At 60.9% G+C, this 17,900-nt stretch overlaps 2 protein-coding genes across 3 annotated transcripts; one reads left to right on the top strand and one right to left on the bottom strand.

Moving 5' to 3' along the window:
- Window positions 1–258: 258 nt before the first annotated feature.
- LOC147233711 (UPF0606 protein KIAA1549) lies at window positions 259–14,343 on the bottom strand. Its single transcript, XM_086147370.1, has 21 exons — window positions 14,216–14,343; window positions 13,005–13,186; window positions 11,338–12,564; window positions 11,186–11,268; window positions 10,527–10,826; window positions 10,277–10,460; window positions 10,116–10,175; window positions 9,865–10,010; window positions 6,539–6,716; window positions 6,260–6,444; window positions 5,987–6,192; window positions 5,776–5,903; window positions 5,623–5,637; window positions 4,838–5,031; window positions 4,528–4,763; window positions 4,184–4,319; window positions 3,667–3,960; window positions 3,536–3,588; window positions 3,192–3,319; window positions 2,806–2,960; window positions 259–2,682 (listed from the first exon to the last, which is right to left on the bottom strand). The coding sequence occupies exons 2-21, from the start codon at window positions 13,141–13,143 to the stop codon at window positions 2,458–2,460; spliced, it is 4,272 nt and encodes a 1,423-aa protein (XP_086003496.1). The 5' UTR covers window positions 13,144–13,186; window positions 14,216–14,343; the 3' UTR covers window positions 259–2,457.
- On the top strand, window positions 13,758–17,831 carry ovch1 (ovochymase 1). Of its 2 annotated transcripts, XM_086146210.1 has the most exons (13): window positions 13,758–14,201; window positions 14,932–15,000; window positions 15,134–15,317; window positions 15,568–15,643; window positions 15,724–15,913; window positions 15,977–16,116; window positions 16,234–16,384; window positions 16,457–16,498; window positions 16,761–16,977; window positions 17,080–17,237; window positions 17,298–17,396; window positions 17,467–17,603; window positions 17,670–17,831. In XM_086146210.1, the coding sequence occupies exons 1-13, from the start codon at window positions 13,784–13,786 to the stop codon at window positions 17,829–17,831; spliced, it is 2,043 nt and encodes a 680-aa protein (XP_086002336.1). In that variant the 5' UTR covers window positions 13,758–13,783. The 2 variants fall into 2 exon arrangements, with proteins under 2 accessions (XP_086002336.1, XP_086002337.1); XM_086146211.1 differs by lacking the exons at window positions 13,758–14,201; window positions 15,568–15,643 and having other exon boundaries at window positions 14,441–15,000.
- The last annotated feature ends 69 nt before the right edge of the window (window positions 17,832–17,900 follow it).

Below are 17,900 nucleotides of genomic sequence, written 5' to 3'. Positions count from 1 at the left end.
GGGGGCGGGGCGACTCTCATGCAGGTGAGACTGAAAGCTGATCCTGCAAACTCCAAACCAACTGGATGCTGGAGGTGAGAAGAAAAGATCCCTCCACTTCTTCATCCCACCTCCATCAGGGCTCCTCCTCCTGGAGCAGGACCTCCTCTCGGGACCTGGTTTGCAGGATCGGGTCACGGCAGTCGCGTCACTCGCCGCTTCTCCTGAAACACCGATTTTAGGGCAATAAGTCCAGACAGGAATGGACACGTGCGTTGGAACACGTCTCTTTAATGCTTGTTGACACAACCGCTTTGATGGACACATGGTGTGACGTGGAGAAGGTCCCGCCGCTGACGTGGCTCGGAGAAGATCCTGCCACGAGACGCCCGCCGGCGGCTGACCAGCGGGTCGACCGGCGTGGAAGTTCATCGGTGACAACGGTGATAAGAACAATGACCTCTGTGGTCTTCAGAACCCCCCCCACCACCACCGCACGTGGAACCTTCAGCTCCCACAGAGAACGAGAGCCAGAAACCAACAGGAGGTCAGAAATAAGACGACCGGTTGAAGGTCGAGGTCCCGAAAACCCGAACGCCACCTGACGAAGGCTGATGAGACTTTGAGAAGAACCAAAGAAACCACCCTCAGGTCAGGAGGAGGCCGGCGGTCGGCCCGCACCTTCACGCCGTCACACGGAGGAGCCGGGAAACGGGCGGACGGTTGCCGTGGAGACGGGTGCGCGGCGCGTTCTAGAAAAGTGTAGAAAACACTGGAGGGGACATTCAGCGGCCGGAGAGCGGAGGTCCACCACGCCGGACAAACTTCAGCTGTGAGGTGGACGGCGTCTCCTCGCCGCGGCCCAAGATTAGCACCATGTGATCCAGCGGGCGCGGCTGAGGATCCGGCTCCGCGGCGGCGCCTTCACGCAGAACATCTCCTTCATGAGCTTCTGCTCAGCCCGGTTTCCGGGGGGAGAAGGGCCGCGCACGCCTCCTCCGGTAAAAAGAGCGGGAACACGGCAGCTTTCTTCTTGGCTTCGGGTGGACGGCGACTTCGTGGCGCCGCGACGGGATTGGCTCCTCGCTCACGCTGGACCGGACGTGGAGACAATCTTCACTTTAGAACATCTTCTAGCAGCATGCTAACATTTAGATCACGATTAGCTAAAGGCCCAAACGGAACGAAACATGCCCAAGACGAGCGGAGAGCACTGGAAGAGCCCGGAGTCGGAAGGGGGACCGGCGGGACGACCGGCGGGACGACCGGCGGGACGACCGGCGGGACGCTGCCCGAAGACCCCGGCGGCGGAGGTCCTCAGGTACCCTCAGGTACCCTCAGGTACCCAGGTCCACGGGCCGCTCGGCACCTCCTCAGAGAGCCTCGGGTTCTGCGTGCCAATGACCGTCCGGATGTTTGACGCCGTCAGAGGCAGCGGCGTCTGCCGGCCGACGATGACGCGCTGAGGTCGGAGGGCTTCTGGGACCAACTAGTTCCCGCTGAAGGCGTCCCAAGAAGCTTCGACCCGGACCGCCTCCATCAGGAACATGGTCCGCGAGGAGGGCGGCGAACGGCGGCCCCCCCGACGGGCTCCTCCGTGACTCCGCCCACACACGGACTAAAGCGGCGAAGAAGCGATGGCGGCGGGGCAGAGAAGCGATGCGGGAGCCCGGGTTTCTTTTTGGTTGCCACAGATACATGAACACGAGCAAGCAGCTACGCTAAGGAACGCTTCCACGCAGAGACCAAGGCTCTTCAACTACAGCCAGCAACACAGGAGGAGAACATCCATACAACAGTAGTCTGGTCTTTTCTTAGATCAAAATAAAGTATACTTTCTTTTATAGCCATAGAAAACATCTGAATACTCCAGTAGTCCCTCTGGCAGGAAGGTTGTGCTCATTGGGTTCTATCTCTTGGCGTAGATACTCTCTAGATACTCTTATAGATACAGATCATATGGACTGTGAGCCTCCTCCGGCTGTGGACGGTGCAAAGGAGACCTGACGGGATGGAAGGCAATGAGTGGTCGCTGAGAGCAGACTGGATGACGTTAGCACCACAGATGGTTGGGGTTGGGGGGGACCATCTACTCCAAACGGTACATTCCAGAAGGACAAGACAACCAGCTCCGGGGGGAACAGGGAGCTCCGCAAAACTTGGGGTGAGATTTGAGAAGGTTAGAACTCCAAACGGGGAGAGGTGGTGATCCGCCTGCCGGCCCCCTGCCGGGGAAGGTCCGCTCCAGGAAGCACTTCAGATCAGATCAAACTCCCGTCTGAGGAGAGACGGAACCGCCGGCGGACGGACGGACGGACGGGACCCTGTAAAGTACCGGAGGTCTTTCAGAAGATTTGCTTGCGGTTCGGAGTTCTTTTGGACTGAGCAGCACCAAGGAGCCCGGGGCCGGGGCGGGACCTCGGCGAGGCAAACCGGGTCCCGGCGGGCTCCGGGGCGTTCGGTGCCGATGCTCCCCGTCTAAGGGTAACTGGTCACCGCCGTTTGCTTCTGCGCGAGCCGTCGCAGCTCCTCCCTGATGGCCTTGATGAGGGAGGCGGAGGTGTGGGCAGAGGGCGAGGCGTCCTCCGGAGGGTACTCCGGAGTCGGGGAGGTCAGGAGGAGCGGGGGGGCCGAGGGATCCCGCAAGGATGAGCTGGGCATCTGGAACACCGAGGACGAGGAGAACTCAGGGAAGGACAGCACCTGTTGGAATCAGAGACACGTCTGAACCGGAACCCGAACCCCAACCCAAAGAGCAAAGTTCTCCGCCGTCTCTGTTCTACCACCTCCCCGTCCCAGACCGGCCCTTCCCCCAGGGGGACCCACGCTCTCTCTGCTGGCTCCTGGCCTGGACAGGTCCTGGTCCGAGTGCTGTTGGTTCCAGCTGGACCCGGTGGGGCCCGACATGCTGCGACCGACCCCGGGGTAGGCGCCGATCTGGCTGGACAGACCCACTTGGGTCAGGTGGTGTAGCTGCGCACCTGCCAGGCAAAGGTGTGAAGGGAAAACTGAGGTACGTGTACTTCATATGCACTGGAAGGTATCGCACACCCGCACTACATAGCGTCCATACTGTTTGGGATGAACAGATTTGATGCAGGTAAAAGGTGAAAAGTCATTTTCTAAGAAGAAGGAGAAGAAGGAGGAGAAGCGCCTGTCGGATCGGCAGTCCGACGAGTCCGAAATACGACCGGCGCGGTGGAGGACGGTACCTGTGCTGCCCCCTACAGGCCGGGGTCTGGATGAGGAGGGCGGGTCCTCGTACTGCCCCCTGCTGGAGTAGACCTGCTCTTGCAGCTGGTCCCCGGCGGAGACGTAGCCTCCCGAGCTCAGACCCTGCCTGGGTACGACACAGAGAGACCAGGGCTCAGCTACCGGCCCGGACGGGGATCGGACGTCACTCCTGAACTTTGCCTCCGTTCTCTTCGACTTCTAGCGGCTCCAAAGATGGAGAGCCTTTGGCCATCTGAAGGCCCCATGTGACTCGTGACCTCGTTCACAAATTCATCCTGTCGACAAATGAGAGGCTCGACGTGATTCGACGGGAGAGACCGACCTCTGCAGGAGACCCTGCACCGACGTGGGCGACATTCCCAGCTCGGCGTATCTCTGCAGGAAGGAGGGAAGAAGAAGAGTGAAAGCGGAGCTTCATGCCGGCTTCGGGTCGACGGCGGGCGACACACTCACTGCAGAGAAAGGGCTCTGGAAGGGGGCAGCGGGGTAGGAACCCCACTGCCTGCCCAGGGGCCGGGCCTGCGGGGAGGGGCTGGGCAGCGCCGGGCTGACCCCGCTCAGCCCGGCGCTGCCCTGCGAGGACGGCGACACCAAGGCGAAGGCATCGTCCAGGAGGGAGTGCATCTGCTGCCGGGCTTCCTCGATGGACGGCTGGGGGGGCATGTAAGGGGGCGGAGCCGGCGCCGAGTCGAACACCTCATCCGTGGGCGAGGGGCTGCCCTGGTCAGGGGGAAGGTCCGGGTCCGACTGCGGAACCGACAGCACACAACGGGAGCGGGTTCACAAAGCTTCCCGAGGACGACGCCCTGCTCCGCCGTCACGCCGACGCCAGACGACAAAAGGCGAGGAGCGTCCGAATCGGTTAAAGGTGCGGAAGGAACCGTTTCCTCCGTTGTTGAGAAACGGATAAAATATTCATTACTTATCAGAGGGACCGGCCCGCCGGGTGCCGTCGCCTGTCTGCTCTCACCATGTAGGCCACGTTGTTGAGTCCTGGGTACTTCCTGTAGGTGGCGCTCTGGTCGGTGAGCAGCCGGTCCCGGTCGGTGTCAGGAAGACTTCCGGGTCCGGGCTGAGCCCGCCGTCCCCGTGGTGAGCGCCTCCCCCTGGAAGGTTTGAGAAAGCGGACATCGTTTCCGACTTCACCTTAAACACCTTCAGCCTCAGGTTTCTCTGTCACACGTCAGGTTAGCGGCAGGCGGCGCAGACACGCGGCCGGCGGCGAGCTAGGCCAGGAGACCCGTCGTCTCCTGGCTCCTCTTAGGTGAAGACCAGAGGGCTCCGTCGCTCCTCCTCGCTCCGAGGGTTGCTGACCTCTTCCTGGAGTCGGTCGGGGCCGGGGGCGAGGGGGCGTCGCCCTGCAGGATGCAGTCCATGTGATCGTGGGCGGAGCTGTAGAGACGCTGCGCCACCTCGCTCTGCACCGGCCCGTCGCCGAAGGCGTCCATGATGTCGTCCATGGAGGGGAACTCGCACTGGCCCCGCCTCTTGGCGCGCTGCCGCAGCTTGTTCCTGTGGTGCTCGATCTCAGATTTGTGCCGCAGCGCCACCTGCGGGACGACGCCAGGGGTCAGGACGGGTTCTCGGGCCGCCGCGGCGCCGAGGACCGGGAGGACGCGCCCACCTCGGTGTTGACCTTCTCGGTGAGGGTGGGGCTGGGCTGGGAGGGGGGGTGCGGCGGCGGGCTGGGCCGCGGCTGCATGGCAATGAGCTGCACCTTGTTGGCCGGCCGGCGGGTTCCGTCCGACGAGCCGCGGGACAGACGGTCCACGTGGTCGAAGATGGAGGACGAGGACAGGAGCTCCTCTGGGGCGCTGCCTGAGGGAGGAGCCGCAGGGCAGGGGTCACAGGCCGATCAGACTCAACCAAACTTTCTTTTAGGGATTTTCTTTTGACTTTTATTTTCAGAATCTTGATAACGTCTGAAAAACACTACAAACGCCTCGTAGTGGCAGTGCTAGCAGCGGTGTTAGCAGTACTACTGGTAAGCGGTACTGCTCGTCAGTCACCGCTGCCATGAAGACGGCCGGGGACTGAAATACGTCTCGCTGTGGATACAGGTGCTTCTACATGCACACTGGGTTTGCACTATTTATACAGAGACAGAGCAATTGGCCCGTCCTCTATCTTCAGTCTGGCCGCCAGGAGAAGCCACCAGGTGGAGGCACCAGGTGGAGCCACCAGGTGGAGGCACCAGGTGGAGCCACCAGGTGGAGCCACCAGGTGGAGCCACCAGGTGGAGCCACCAGGTGGAGCCACCAGGAGCTCAAACCAGTGAAGGGATGACAATCACCGCGTTCGGTCTGTTATTGATCTTTTGACAGTTTCAAGGTTCTGACTGGAAAATCACAGATCGATAAAATGTCACACTGATTGATTCTGATGGTGGAAACGTCCACATCTACATACCCATCTTGGTTCTTCCTGCGGTCCAGAGAGCATGAGGACAAACACACACACACACACACACACACACACACACACGAGTGAGAGTGAGTTTCCGATCAGTGGCGGTCTGGGATCCGATCAGTGATCGATCGTGGTGTCGGGGTGGTCACAGACCATTTTTGGGCGTCTTCCTGTGCTGCCTGCCGTCGCTGGGCGTGGCCGCCGGCCTGGTGCTCTCCTCCGCCGACTCCCTGCCGCTGGATTGGTCGCTGGCTAGCGAGTCTCCGTCGGAGGGGCTGAGCCTGGCGGGCGGGACACGTATTGATCGGCGATCGACCGTGTGACGTTGTCGCCCCCCACCCCACCCCCCCACCCCCCCACTCACCTGCCCCGGCGGCGGCCCGAGCGCGGCGCCTTGGTGGAGGAGCCTTTGGACTTGGGGGTTTGCAGGTCGCCGCCGTCGGAGGGCGTGGCCTCCTTGGGGGGGGCCGGCAGCGGCCCCGGCTCCTGGATCACCATGATGTCGTCCTTGCTGTGCTGACCCAGGTGCAGCTTGGCGAAGTCGAAGCCCTTCACGCTCGGCGCCTGCAGCTGGGAGACACCGGGGTCAGTGTCGCCGCCGCCCGGCCGTCGCCGCGCCGACCGCCCGACCGCTAACCTTCTGCCGCTGCTGGATGGTGTTGATGGCGTCCGGCTGGAACTCCAGCTTCTCGGAGCCGCAGAGCTTCCAGTAGAGGAGGATGACGATGAAGACGGCCAGCAGGACGGGGACGACCACGCCCACGATCAACCACACGCTGCTGCTCGCCGTCTCCGCCGGGGGAACCGACAGGGTCTCCACCGCTGGCGGGCAGATAGCGACACACATGGGTGAGACTCGTCCCGGGGGGACAGCCGGACCAGGCGGACGGGACGGATGTACGGACATGGCTCTCACCTTGGGCCAGAGGCCTCTGGACTCGGTGTCCCAGGACGATGGCGGCCCTCTGGAGGTCCAGGCCGTTGAGGGTCTGGGCCGTCAGCTGGGCCGGGACCCTCTGCCCTCCCGGGGCCTCCACGAAGTACAGCACCTCCAGGGGGCGCTCCGGACCCGACAGCCTCCCCACCCGGACCACCTGCGGAAGCATCATCAGAGGGACGATCTAGACTACAATCTGTACTCTGGAGTACTACTTGGAGCACAGTCCAGAGAATAATTTGTACAACAATTTGAAGTACAATGCATAATCTGGATTATAATCTAGAGTACGATCTGTATTACAATCCAAGTTGAAGAAGGAGTGAAGGAAGGAGTGTTCGGACGCAGAGACAGAAGAGGAGATGCAAGAGTCTGGGACCGAAAGAAGGGACTTTGAATGCCGGGACGATGACGGGAAAAGTTAGAGAGTTGGTCGTCCGACATGAAGCAGAGAAGGAAGGTGGATATACTGTGTGTCCAGGAGACCAGGTGGAAAGGCAGTAAGGCTAGAAGCTTAGGAGCAGCTTTAGGTTGTACTGTTATGGCACTGACAAGAAGAGAACTGGAGCAGGAGTTATCTTGAAGGAGGAGTGCGTTAGGAATGTTGTGGACGAGTGTCTGAAAGATTTATGAGTCTGAAACTGGAAATTGAAGGTGTGATGCTCAATGTTGTTAGTGGCTATGAACCACAGGTGGAATGTGAATTTGAGGAGCAGGAGAAGTTCTGGAACGAGTCAGACGAAGTGATGCAGAATATTCCCAGAAATGAGAGAGAGGTAATTGGTGCAGACTTTAATGGACATAAAGTCTGCACCATGAAGTCTCCCCTCTATTTTCTGCTTTGTAGAAGTGATGGGCAGATTTGGTATACAGGATAGGAACACAGAAGCAGAGAGGGTGGTAGATTTTACAAAAAGGATGGAAATGACTGTAGTGAACACTTTTTTCAGAAAAAACAGGAACATAGGGATAAGAGCGGAGGTAGGAGCACGCAGGTAGACTACATCTTGTGTAGACGAGGTAACCTGAAGTTGTGGTAGGTGAGAGTGTAGCCAGACAGCATCAGATAGTGGTTTGTAGGATGACTCTGGTGACAAGGAGGATGAAGAGGACAAAGGCAGAACAGAGGACAAAATGGTGGAAACTGAAAAGGGAGGAGTGTTGCATGGTTTTCAGGGAGGAGTTGAGAAAGGGTCTGGGTGGTCAGGGAGAGCTTCCAGATGATTGGACAACAACAGCTAGTGTTATCAGGGGGACAGGTAGAAGAGTACTTGGTGTGTCATCTGGAAGGAAAGTAGATAAGGAGACTTGGTGGTGGAATGAGGAAGTGCAGGAGTGTATACAGAGAAAGAGGTTAGCGAAGAAGAAGTGGGATACTGAGAGGACTGAAGAGAACAGACAGAAGTTCAGGGAGATGCGGCGAACAGTAAAGATAGAGGTAGCAAAGGCAAAACAAAGGGCTTATGATTACTTGTATGCTCGGTTGGATAGTAAGGAGGGTGAGAATGATCTATACAGGTTGGCTAAACAGAGAGCAGTTGGTCCGGATGATATACCTGTGGAGGTGTGGAAGTGTCTAGGAGAGGCAGCGGTAGATTTTCTGACTAGATTATTCAACAGGATCTTAGAGAGTAAGAAGATGTGTGGGGAATGGTAAAGAAGTGTGACAGTGCCCATTTTTAAGAATAGGGGGGATGTGAAGATTGCAGTCACTATAGGGGGATAAAGATGATGAGCCATACAATGAGGTTATGGGAAATAGTAGTGGAAACTAGACTGAAAGCAGAAGTCAGCATTTGTGGACAGCAGTATGGCTTCATACTGCTCTGATATTATATGAGGAAGTCTGGAGTGGCAGAGAAGTATGTCAGACTGGTGCAGGACATGTATGCTAGCTGTGAGACACTGGTACGGTGTGCTGTAGGGGTAACAGAGAAGTTCAAGGTGGAGGTGGGACTCCATCAGGGATCAGCTCTGAGCCCCTTCTTGTTTGTAGTGGTGATGGACAGGCTGACAGATGAGGTTAGACAGCAATCCCCATGGACCATGATGTTTGCAGATGACATTGTGATCTGTAGTGAGAGCAGAGAAACATCGGAGGAAAATCTAGAGAGTTGGAGATATGCACTGGAAAGGACAGGAATGAGGGGTAGTCGCAGCAAGACAGAATATATGTGTGTGAATGAGAGGAACTCGGGTGGAACGGTGAGGCTACAGGGAGTGGAGATCAAGAAGGTGGAGGATTTCAGGTACTTGGGGTCAACAGTCTCTCCAGTCAACAGGAGAATATGGAAAAGAGGTGAAGAGACAGGTTCAAGCAGGTTGGAATGGGTGGAGAAAAGTGTCATGGGTACCAAGAGATAGAAGAACATCAGCCAGAAGGAAAGGGAAGGTGGAGGAGACACTGGTGAGATGGTCTACAAACACTGACAATGAACAAAAGACCGGAGGCGGAGCTGGAGGTTGGAGAGATGAAGATGTGGAGGTTCTCTTTGGGAGTGACCAGGATGGAGAGGATCAGGAATGAGTCCATCAGAGGGACGGCGCATTGTAGATGTTTTGGAGAGAAGGTCAGAGAAGCCAGACTGAGATGGTTGGGTCATAACAGTGAATATATTGGAAGATGAAGGCTGGAATTGGAGGTCTAGAGGAAGAACAAAGAGAAGATGGATGGACGTCATAAGAGAAGATATGAAGGTAGTTGGTGTGAGAGAGGAGGATCCAGAGAACAGGGTGAGATGGAGAAGGTGGATTCACAGTGGAGACCCTGAAGGGAGAAGACCAAAGGAGAAGAAGAAGAAGGCTATATCTGTAGTATAGTAGTGCAGTCTGGAGAACAATCTGCAGGACAATCACAGCATGCTAAACATATCTTTACAGTGTGTAGTACTGAGTGCAGTAATGTGTAGTAGAGTTTGTAGTACAGAGTGCAGTAGAGTTTGTAGTACAGAGTGCAGTAGAGTTTGTAGTACAGAGTGAAGTAGAGTTTGTAGTACAGAGTGCAGTAGAGTTTGTAGTACAGAGTGAAGTAGAGTTTGTAGTACAGAGTGCAGTAGAGTTTGTAGTACAGAGTGAAGTAGAGTTTGTAGTACAGAGTGCAGTAGAGTTTGTAGTACAGAGTGCAGTAGAGTTTGTAGTACAGAGTGCAGTAGAGTTTGTAGTACAGAGTGAAGTAGAGTTTGTAGTACAGAGTGCAGTAGAGTTTGTAGTACAGAGTGAAGTAGAGTTTGTAGTACAGAGTGCAGTAGAGTTTGTAGTACAGAGTGCAGTAGAGTTTGTAGTACAGAGTGCAGTAGAGTGAGTACCTGCAGGCTGCTGTTGCCGGCAGCAGTGGCTCTTCTCCAGCGCCTCCTGCTGGCCTGAGCCTCCTCCAGCAGCAGAGCCAGACGTCTCTCCAGACGGGCCTTGAAGCTGCGCTCAGCCAGGAGGGTCTCCTGGACCCCCAGCAGCACTGGCACACACACACACACACACACACACACACACACACACACACACACACAGCGCTGGATGTCATGTGTTTCTCCTGCAGCAGCAGCAGGTGTGGAGGACTCACCTGTGCGGACCCAGGTGGAGCGCAGGTGGTGGGAGGTGTTCAGCTCCGGGTAGTGGAACGCTGCCGACAGCAAGAGCACCATGTTTATCATTTAGACCAGGCGTGTGTGTGTGTGTGTGTGTGTGTGTGTGCGTGCACGCATGCATGTGTGTGCTCCGTACGCTCCGCGATCTGCAGGGCAGGAAATCCAACGTAGAAGCTGAACTCCACCAGGCTGAGCCTCCTCAGGTGCTGGCTGACCTCTGACCCCAGCAGGAAGCCCCGCCCGTCCCGCACGGCAAAGGCGATGTCGACAGGAAGCTCCTCCCCCTCCGGCCCGGTGGCGCCCAGAGAGACGTTCAGCAGCTGCGGGAGAAGCCGGAGGTTCTGTTTCGGTCGGAGGTCGGCGGGGAGGTCGGAGGTCGGCCTCACCTGGACGCTGACGGCCCCGGCCTCATGGGAGCGCCGCCTGGTCTCGCCGTACGCCGTGGCCAGGCCGCGCTCCACGCGCTCGCTGAAGTTGCAGAGGCGGACGTCCACGTGCGCGGGCACGAACTGCAGCACGGAGTGCACCTGGAAGCGCAGGTCGGGCACGGCGTACAGAGGAGACACCGCCGGCACGCCGGACGATCCCCGCGGCGGACGGCGCATGGCGTTGATGACGGATATGGCGGTGAAGATCAACGGGCCCGACACCACGCGGAACGCAAAACTGGACGGGGTCCTCAAGAACTGCGGGGAGGAGACGGTCACATGACGAGGAGGAGGAGGACGTAGCTCCGTCACGCCGTGCCCGACCTCCAGGGCCTGCAGGCAGCCTCGGCCTCACGCTCAGACCCACCATGATCTCACCGCTCTGAGCACCTTCAGCGTCCGCAAGTTCACAACGGCACGGCAGACAACCTTAGGAGAACCTTAGGAGAACCTTTGGAGAACCTTAGGAGAACCTTTGGAGAACCCCAGAAAAACCCGGAACACCCAACATTTTGGGCGATGGTTTCCAGGTGGGACCTTCTAACATCAGGGAACATTCTCATTTGGGCTTCATGTCAGTAACCCTGGGTGTGTTTGTGTGTGTGTGTGCGTGGTACCTGGAGCTCCACCGACCGGTTGAACTCCCTCCTTAGAAGATCCCGGACCTGGGTGAAGCCTGCAGATGAGGTCCTGGTGCCTCCTGAGGGCCACACAGAGCAGGTGTGAGAGAGGACGGCTGATTGGTGGAGGCCGCCGTGATGTCACTCACCCACTCGGACCAGGTAGAGCTCGGGGCGGGTGGCGTTGCACAGGTAGGTCCTGGGGGCGGGGCTCTGCGCCCGGGGGGGGGCGGCGGGCGGAGCCCTGGTCAGGCCGACGGCCGTCATCTGGGTGGAGGAGCCGGCGGTGGGGGGGGGGAGTCTGTCCGGCCCGTCCCAGGGCCGCTCGGGGCGCGTGGGCGGACCCGGGGGGGGGGGCGGGGGCACGCGGCCGCTGCTGTTGGAGGGGGGGCGGGGGGGCGCTCTGCCCGAGGGGGGGGGGCCCGGTTCGGGGGGCGCCCCGGTCGGTAACGTGGGCGTCGGATCCGCGGGGGCGGGTGGGGGGGAGGGGCCGGAGGGGCCGGGGGGGCCGGGCCGCGTGGAGGTGACCTCGGGTTTGGGGCGGGTCCAGACCGGGACCTTCTCCTGGTCACCATCTGCTCCTCCTTCTTCTTCCGGCTCACGCTCGCCTTCGGTTTCCCGTTCCCGATCTTGTTCCCGTTCCCGTTCCCGTTCCCGTTCCTGCTCCCGCTCTCGTTCCCGTTCCCGTTCCCGTTCCCGTTCCCGTTCCCGTTCTCGTTCCCGTTCCCGTTCTCGTTCCCGTTCCCGTTCTCGTTCCCTCTCCAGAAGGTTGCTGTAATACTCCAGGCTGTTCATGTCGGGCAGCAGCAGCTCGGTGGGCTCCAGCGGCGCCATGTCCTCCAGGTCGTAGTCGTCGTCCCAGGCGGGGAAGACGTCGGGGTTCGGGCGGGGGTGCACGGCGGGGGTGGCGGAGGAGGGCGGGGGCAGGAGGGGGGAGGAGAGGGGGAGGGTGGGCCGGGGAGGGAAGGAGGCGGTCCGGTCGTAGGGGCGGGTGGGCAGCGGCTCCTCGCCGTCCGGCACGATGAAGGACAGGGTCTCCAGGTAGTCCCCCGAACCCCAGGCCTCCTCCAGGGAGGGGCCCGGCTCCCAGGGGGGAGGGGGGGTGAGGGTGGGCTGGCTGTGGGGGGGCAGCGGAGGGGGGAGGCTGGGGGACAGAAGGTCCGGAGGTCTCAGCAGGAGGTGGATCCCCTGAGCCCCCGAGTCCGAGTCGTCCGCGGGGACGCCGGCGCCGTCACCTCGGTAACCAAAGTCCAAAGGGGGGCTCGGCGCCTCGGGGCCCCGGGGGGGCCAAGAGGAGGAGGAGGAGGAGGAAGAAGATGAGGAGAAGGACGCCCACGCAGGACCCGGATCTGCTGTCTGGTTCCGGTCCAGAAGACCTGGGAGACACGGCAATGCTCGGTCACATGACCTGCCCGATGGAGGCGCCGGTTGCACACACACACACACACACACACACACACACACACGGATAGACACACATGCACACAAACACAACCACATGCATGCAAACACACACACATCCAGACACACACACACAGCCTTGACTGAGGTCTTTCATCTGGAGCTGCGTTGCCGTGGCGACATCGTGCTTTGCGGCAGCATCACGTGATGAGAGTCCATTCATTGGTATTCAGGAGATGAAGAACCAGGGGCAACCATGATGGAGGGATGGAAGACACATAAACAGATGGATGGACAGACAGAGACAGACAAGCATAGATAGATAGATAGATAGATAGATAGACAGATAGATAGATAGATAGATAGATAGATAAATAGACGGCCTGGTGACCTATGACCTCTCCCCCCCGCTCACCTGCTGCTGAGGTGCAGGTGTTCTTGGAGACCAGCGTGGTGGTGACCAGCAGGAGCAGGGCCAGGCTCCTGCCACCGGCCGGGGACCCGGCGTCCATCTTGGCCCCGGCCCGGGGTCCCGCCCGCGTCACGGGGTCCATGTTACCGTCCGGGTCCGGGAGGCCGAGGCTGAGTCGGCAGGACCTGGACCGGCAGAGGAAACACCTTCTGGGGTGGGTTCAAGTCCAGAACAGGAGATCACACTCCACCGTAAGAACATCTGATTGGACAGCTGAACACATGTGATCCAGAGAACCAACCAACATGGTGGGGGGGAGATGGATGGATGGATGGATGGATGGACAGATGGATGGATGGATGGACAGATGGATGGATGGACAGATGGACAGATGGATGGACAGATGGATGGATGGATCAATGAATGTTGAATGGATGGATGGATGGATGGATGTTGGATGGATGGATGGATGGATGGATGTTGGATGGATGGATGGATGGATGGATGGATGGAAGTATAGATTGATGGATGGATGGATGTTGGATGGATGTTAGATGATGGATGGACGATGGATGATGGAAGGATGGATGGATGATGGATGGATAGATGTTGAGGTCTTCTGCAGGTGAGGAGCAGCTTAGAGACCAAAGTAGCAGTAAGTGAGAAGATGATGGATTTCCTCGTGGGATCATGTGATCGATTATTGATTGGCATTGATTGGCATCGGGACCGACCGGAAGCGGAGGTCTTTCCAAACGAGCCGCGCTATAAATAGAAGGGTGATGATAGGAGGAACACCTAAAAATAGAAAGGCGTTTCCGATCAATCGATCGATCAGAGTGGAGTGGCCCGCCCCCTCCCTGCTCCACGCACCGCCGGCTGCCGGTCCTGATTCTGCCCGGTCCGGTCCGGTTCGGTGCTGGTTCGGGGCCTTCCCCACCTTCCCCTCCTCCTCCGTTCGCGCTGACCCCATTACGGGATTCCCCCCACCCCCCCGCACATCCTCCGGTCCGGACCGAGACCAGGATTCGGTGTCGGACCGGACCTGGCGAGGGTCTGCAGCCGGATCGCCGGCGGAAAAAGACGCCGCTGCGGAACCGGAACCGACGCGACGCGACGCGACGCGACGCCACGACTCGAGGCGCCGCGACGCGCGTCTCATCGCGGAACCGGATCCGGGCCCGTTCCCCGCCCGGCACCGTGAGGAGACCTACCTGCCATTCCGGGGATCCGGTTCGGGCGCGTCACGCCTCTCCGCGGCCGCGCGGCGCGCTCCCGGCGCGGGGGAGGAAGAGGAAGAGAAAGGGGAGGGTCCGCGGTCCCCCGTCCGGACCGAACCTCGCCGCCCGGTACCGGAAGGCGACGCGGAGTCCAAAGCCTGTTCACATTGGAAGCGATGACGGGACGTCCTTCGCCGCGCGCCTCCCCGGTCCGGCAGGATGCTTCGGTCCGTCCTCTCGCACTTCCGGTCGCGGCCACCAGGGGTCAGCGAGCCGCCCCGCGAGCCCGGCAGCCGGTTTCCATGGAGACGCGGCGGGGGGCAGGCGGCAGGTGTTATCAATCAGGCGGCTGCGGCTGATCACACGTTATTGATCCGGTCCGGCGGCCCGCCGGCATTCGCCATGCTGCCCGCGCGCTTGCTGGCTGCGACTTCCGTCGTGCTCGCGCTCGGTGAGGATTGGCTCGTGCTCGGCAGAACTCAGATCATCTGCTTCGATTGGATCGGAGTTGAACTCAAACATCTGGAAGGTTCCGAAGGAGCCGGGCGGCCGCTCCGAACCGGACCGGCTCCGGGTTCTTCCGCTCCGCTCTTCCTTCCCATCCCGGCTCCTCCGAGTCCCGCGGACGCCGGACCCGTTCTCGGGACCCGGGTGCCGAACCGGGCCGACGGAGGAGCCGGTTCTGAACGACTTGTCTTTCTGGTCCTCAGTTCTGCGGGACGGGGCGTCGAGGTCCGAGGAGGCGCCGGTCGCTTCGGGCTCGTTCTCCGGAGGCTTTGGTAGGTGACCCCGGGGGGGACGCAGGTGTCCGGGTTCCAAGGTGGGAACTCTGTGTGTGTGTGTGTGTGTGTGTGTGTGTGTGTGTGTGTGTGTGTGTGTGTGTGTGTGTGTGTGTGTGTCCGTGTCCGTCAGCTCTGGCCGGCGTGCGCTCCTTCCTGACGGAGACGGCGGCGGAGAACCGGATCATCGGGGGCCAGGAGGCGTGGGCCCACTCCTGGCCCTGGCAGGCGTCGCTGCGTCTGTCGGAGGTGTCGGTCTGCGGCGGCGCCGTCATCGCGCCGCTCTGGGTTCTCTCGGCCGCACACTGCTTCAAAAGGTGTGTGTGTGCGCTTTCAACCTTTGACTCTTCCGGTGAGTGACGTTCGCCGGCGCCGCCCTCCTCTTTCCGTGATGGCCGTCATTTCCCGACCGCCGCTGGCGGCCGAACGGCAGAAGTTCGCGCACGGACGTTCGGACGCATTTAGTCCGACGACATCCGGAACTTCCGGAGCGGATGAAACGATAAACGGGGGTTCTGGGGCTCCGGCTCGGGGCGGCGGCGTGACCTCCCCTGTGGCGCCTTGCAGGTACAGCAAGGCCTCCTTCTGGACGGTCTGGGTGGGCAAGCACGACCTGGACCGGTCCGAGGAGGCGGGGCAGCAGGTGAGCGCCGCCGTCTCCGGGGCGCCGTCCGTCCCTCGGCCGGCCGGCGAACGACCCGCTGTGCTTTGTGTGCGAGGCAGCTGGTGGGCGTGGCCGCCGTCATCAAGCACCACGGCTACGACCTGAAGACCAAGGAGTTCGACATCGCCCTGCTGAGGCTCGCGGCGCCGCTGACCTTCGACCCCTACGTCCGGCCCATCGACGTGCTGATGGGGCCGCTGCCGCTGGGGGAGAAGTGCACCGTCACCGGCTGGGGTTCCACGCAAGAGAGTGAGCGACCTTTGCCCCCCGGCCCCGTGCGCCTCCTCCCCTGACCCCCCCTCTCGCCCCCAGACGGCCCCCGGGCGTCCCGCCTGCAGGAGGTCAACGTGACGGTGCTTCCCCCGAAGACCTGCAGCGAGTACTACCTGGACCGCATGAGGCCCAGCATGTTCTGCGCCGGGAAGGACGGGGGCGGAGCCGACGCCTGCCAGGTGATGCCCGTCACCATGACGACGGCATGGGGGGGGTCCGTACTTTTCCGGTTTCGAAGGTGGGACCCAGATCCCGGATTCATTGGCCACCATGACAGCTGATGCCCCCCCCCCCAGGGCGACTCCGGGGGGCCCCTCTCCTGCTTCAGGGACGGGCGGTTCCACCTGGCGGGCCTGGTCAGCTGGGGCGTGGGCTGCGGACGGGCCAAGAAGCCCGGCGTTTACACGCTGGTGCAGGAACACCTCCTCTGGATTGAACAACTGCTGAGTGAGTGGAAGGTCCGGATCTCCCGCCACGCGAGCCTCGGACACCGGGAGCTAACGCGCGCTTTCCCCGCAGACGACCGAGGCCTGCTGTTGGATGCCGAAGGCGTCGATCAAGGTTGGTCCGTTTCCATCCCGCGGGCGCCGTCCTCGGGGGTTCTGGCGGAAAAGGAAACGGGGGACGTCAGTGGCCGCCCGCGGGTTCCTGCTGCTCCAGAGCGTTGCGACGGAGTTTGTCAAATGCAGGATCCACGCGGCGTCCCTGACACAGGCGGTTGGCACGATTAGCATGTCGCTACTAGAGGGGCTCGCCGTCGCCTAGAAAGGCTAGTAGTTTAGCATGCTAACTGGTTCCGCTGATTTCTGTGATAACCCTCCAGAGGACTTGTGTGGACGTCAGACCTCCAGCTGTCCGGCTCCAGGCCTGGTGTCTCTGTCTGTGTCTCAGGACGGCGAGACGTCCGCGGGCAACGTCACCCGGCCCTGCCCCTCCTCCTGGCCCTGGATGGTCAGCCTGCAGGCCAGGGGGCGCCACGTCTGCAGCGGCGCCCTCGTCGACCGCCGCTGGGTCCTCGCCGCCCGCCACTGCGGAATCAGGTACCCGGTGCCGCGACTCGCGGGGGGGAAACCCGAGAAAGGCGTGCTTGACCTTTGACCCCCAGCGGGGATACGACGACGACCTCCCGTCGACCTCCGCAGGGCTCTGGAGGACGTGGCGGTCCTCGGAAACCACGACCTTCGCCGCCCTCCGGCCCAAAGCATCCCGGTGGACGAGGTCTTCTACCTGCCGCAGGACCACGCCTTCCCTCCGCTGGCGGACGTGGCCTTGCTGCGCCTCGCCGTCCCCGCCAGACAGGGTAGGTGCGACCCGTCCGCTCGGCCGGCCGCCCGGCGCCAACGCCTCGCTGCGTCCGCAGGTAAGAACGTGTCTCCGGTCTGCGTCCCCGACGAGGACGAGGAGGTGGACGACAGCTGGACCTGCGTCACGGCGGGCTGGAGGGCCACGCCGGCGACAGGTGAGACCCGGCCCTGCGTCACGTGACCCTCCTCGGGCGACTTCACCCATCGCCGCCCCTCGTCCCGCAGCGGCCGAGACCCCGTGGCGCCTCCGTCACACCCGGCTGACCCTCGTCAATCAGACGACCTGCGTCGGCGTCTGGGGGCGGGGCCTCGTGGAAGACTCGCACCTGTGCGCCCACCCGGGCGGCGCCGCCTCCTGCGTGGTGAGGTTGCAGGTTCACGATGTCCCGTCCGCCCGGCGCTCCTCTGACGTGTCTCTGGGTCCGCAGGGCGACCCCGGGGCGCCGCTCTTCTGCAGGAAGCGCGGCGCCTACTTCCTTTTTGGCGTGATGGCGTGGGGCAGCAGGCGCTGTGACGCCGAGCTACCGTCCATCTTCACCAGAGTGCCGGATTACGCCGCCTGGATCAGCAGGACCACCGAGGACCTGTGAAGACGTCGGTCGATCGCTCCGATCGGCAGCTCGCCGATGGGACGGCGCCCAAATAAAAAGCGCATGGTC

This window comes from Fistularia commersonii, chromosome 5 (genome assembly GCF_037954325.1).
Source record: "Fistularia commersonii isolate RoL2024-O1a breed Wild chromosome 5, RoL_Fcom_v1.0, whole genome shotgun sequence".
NCBI classification, from domain to species: domain Eukaryota; kingdom Metazoa; phylum Chordata; class Actinopteri; order Syngnathiformes; family Fistulariidae; genus Fistularia; species Fistularia commersonii.
Note: the sequence above shows the minus strand (reverse complement) of the source record. Positions and strands in the feature narration are given on the sequence as shown.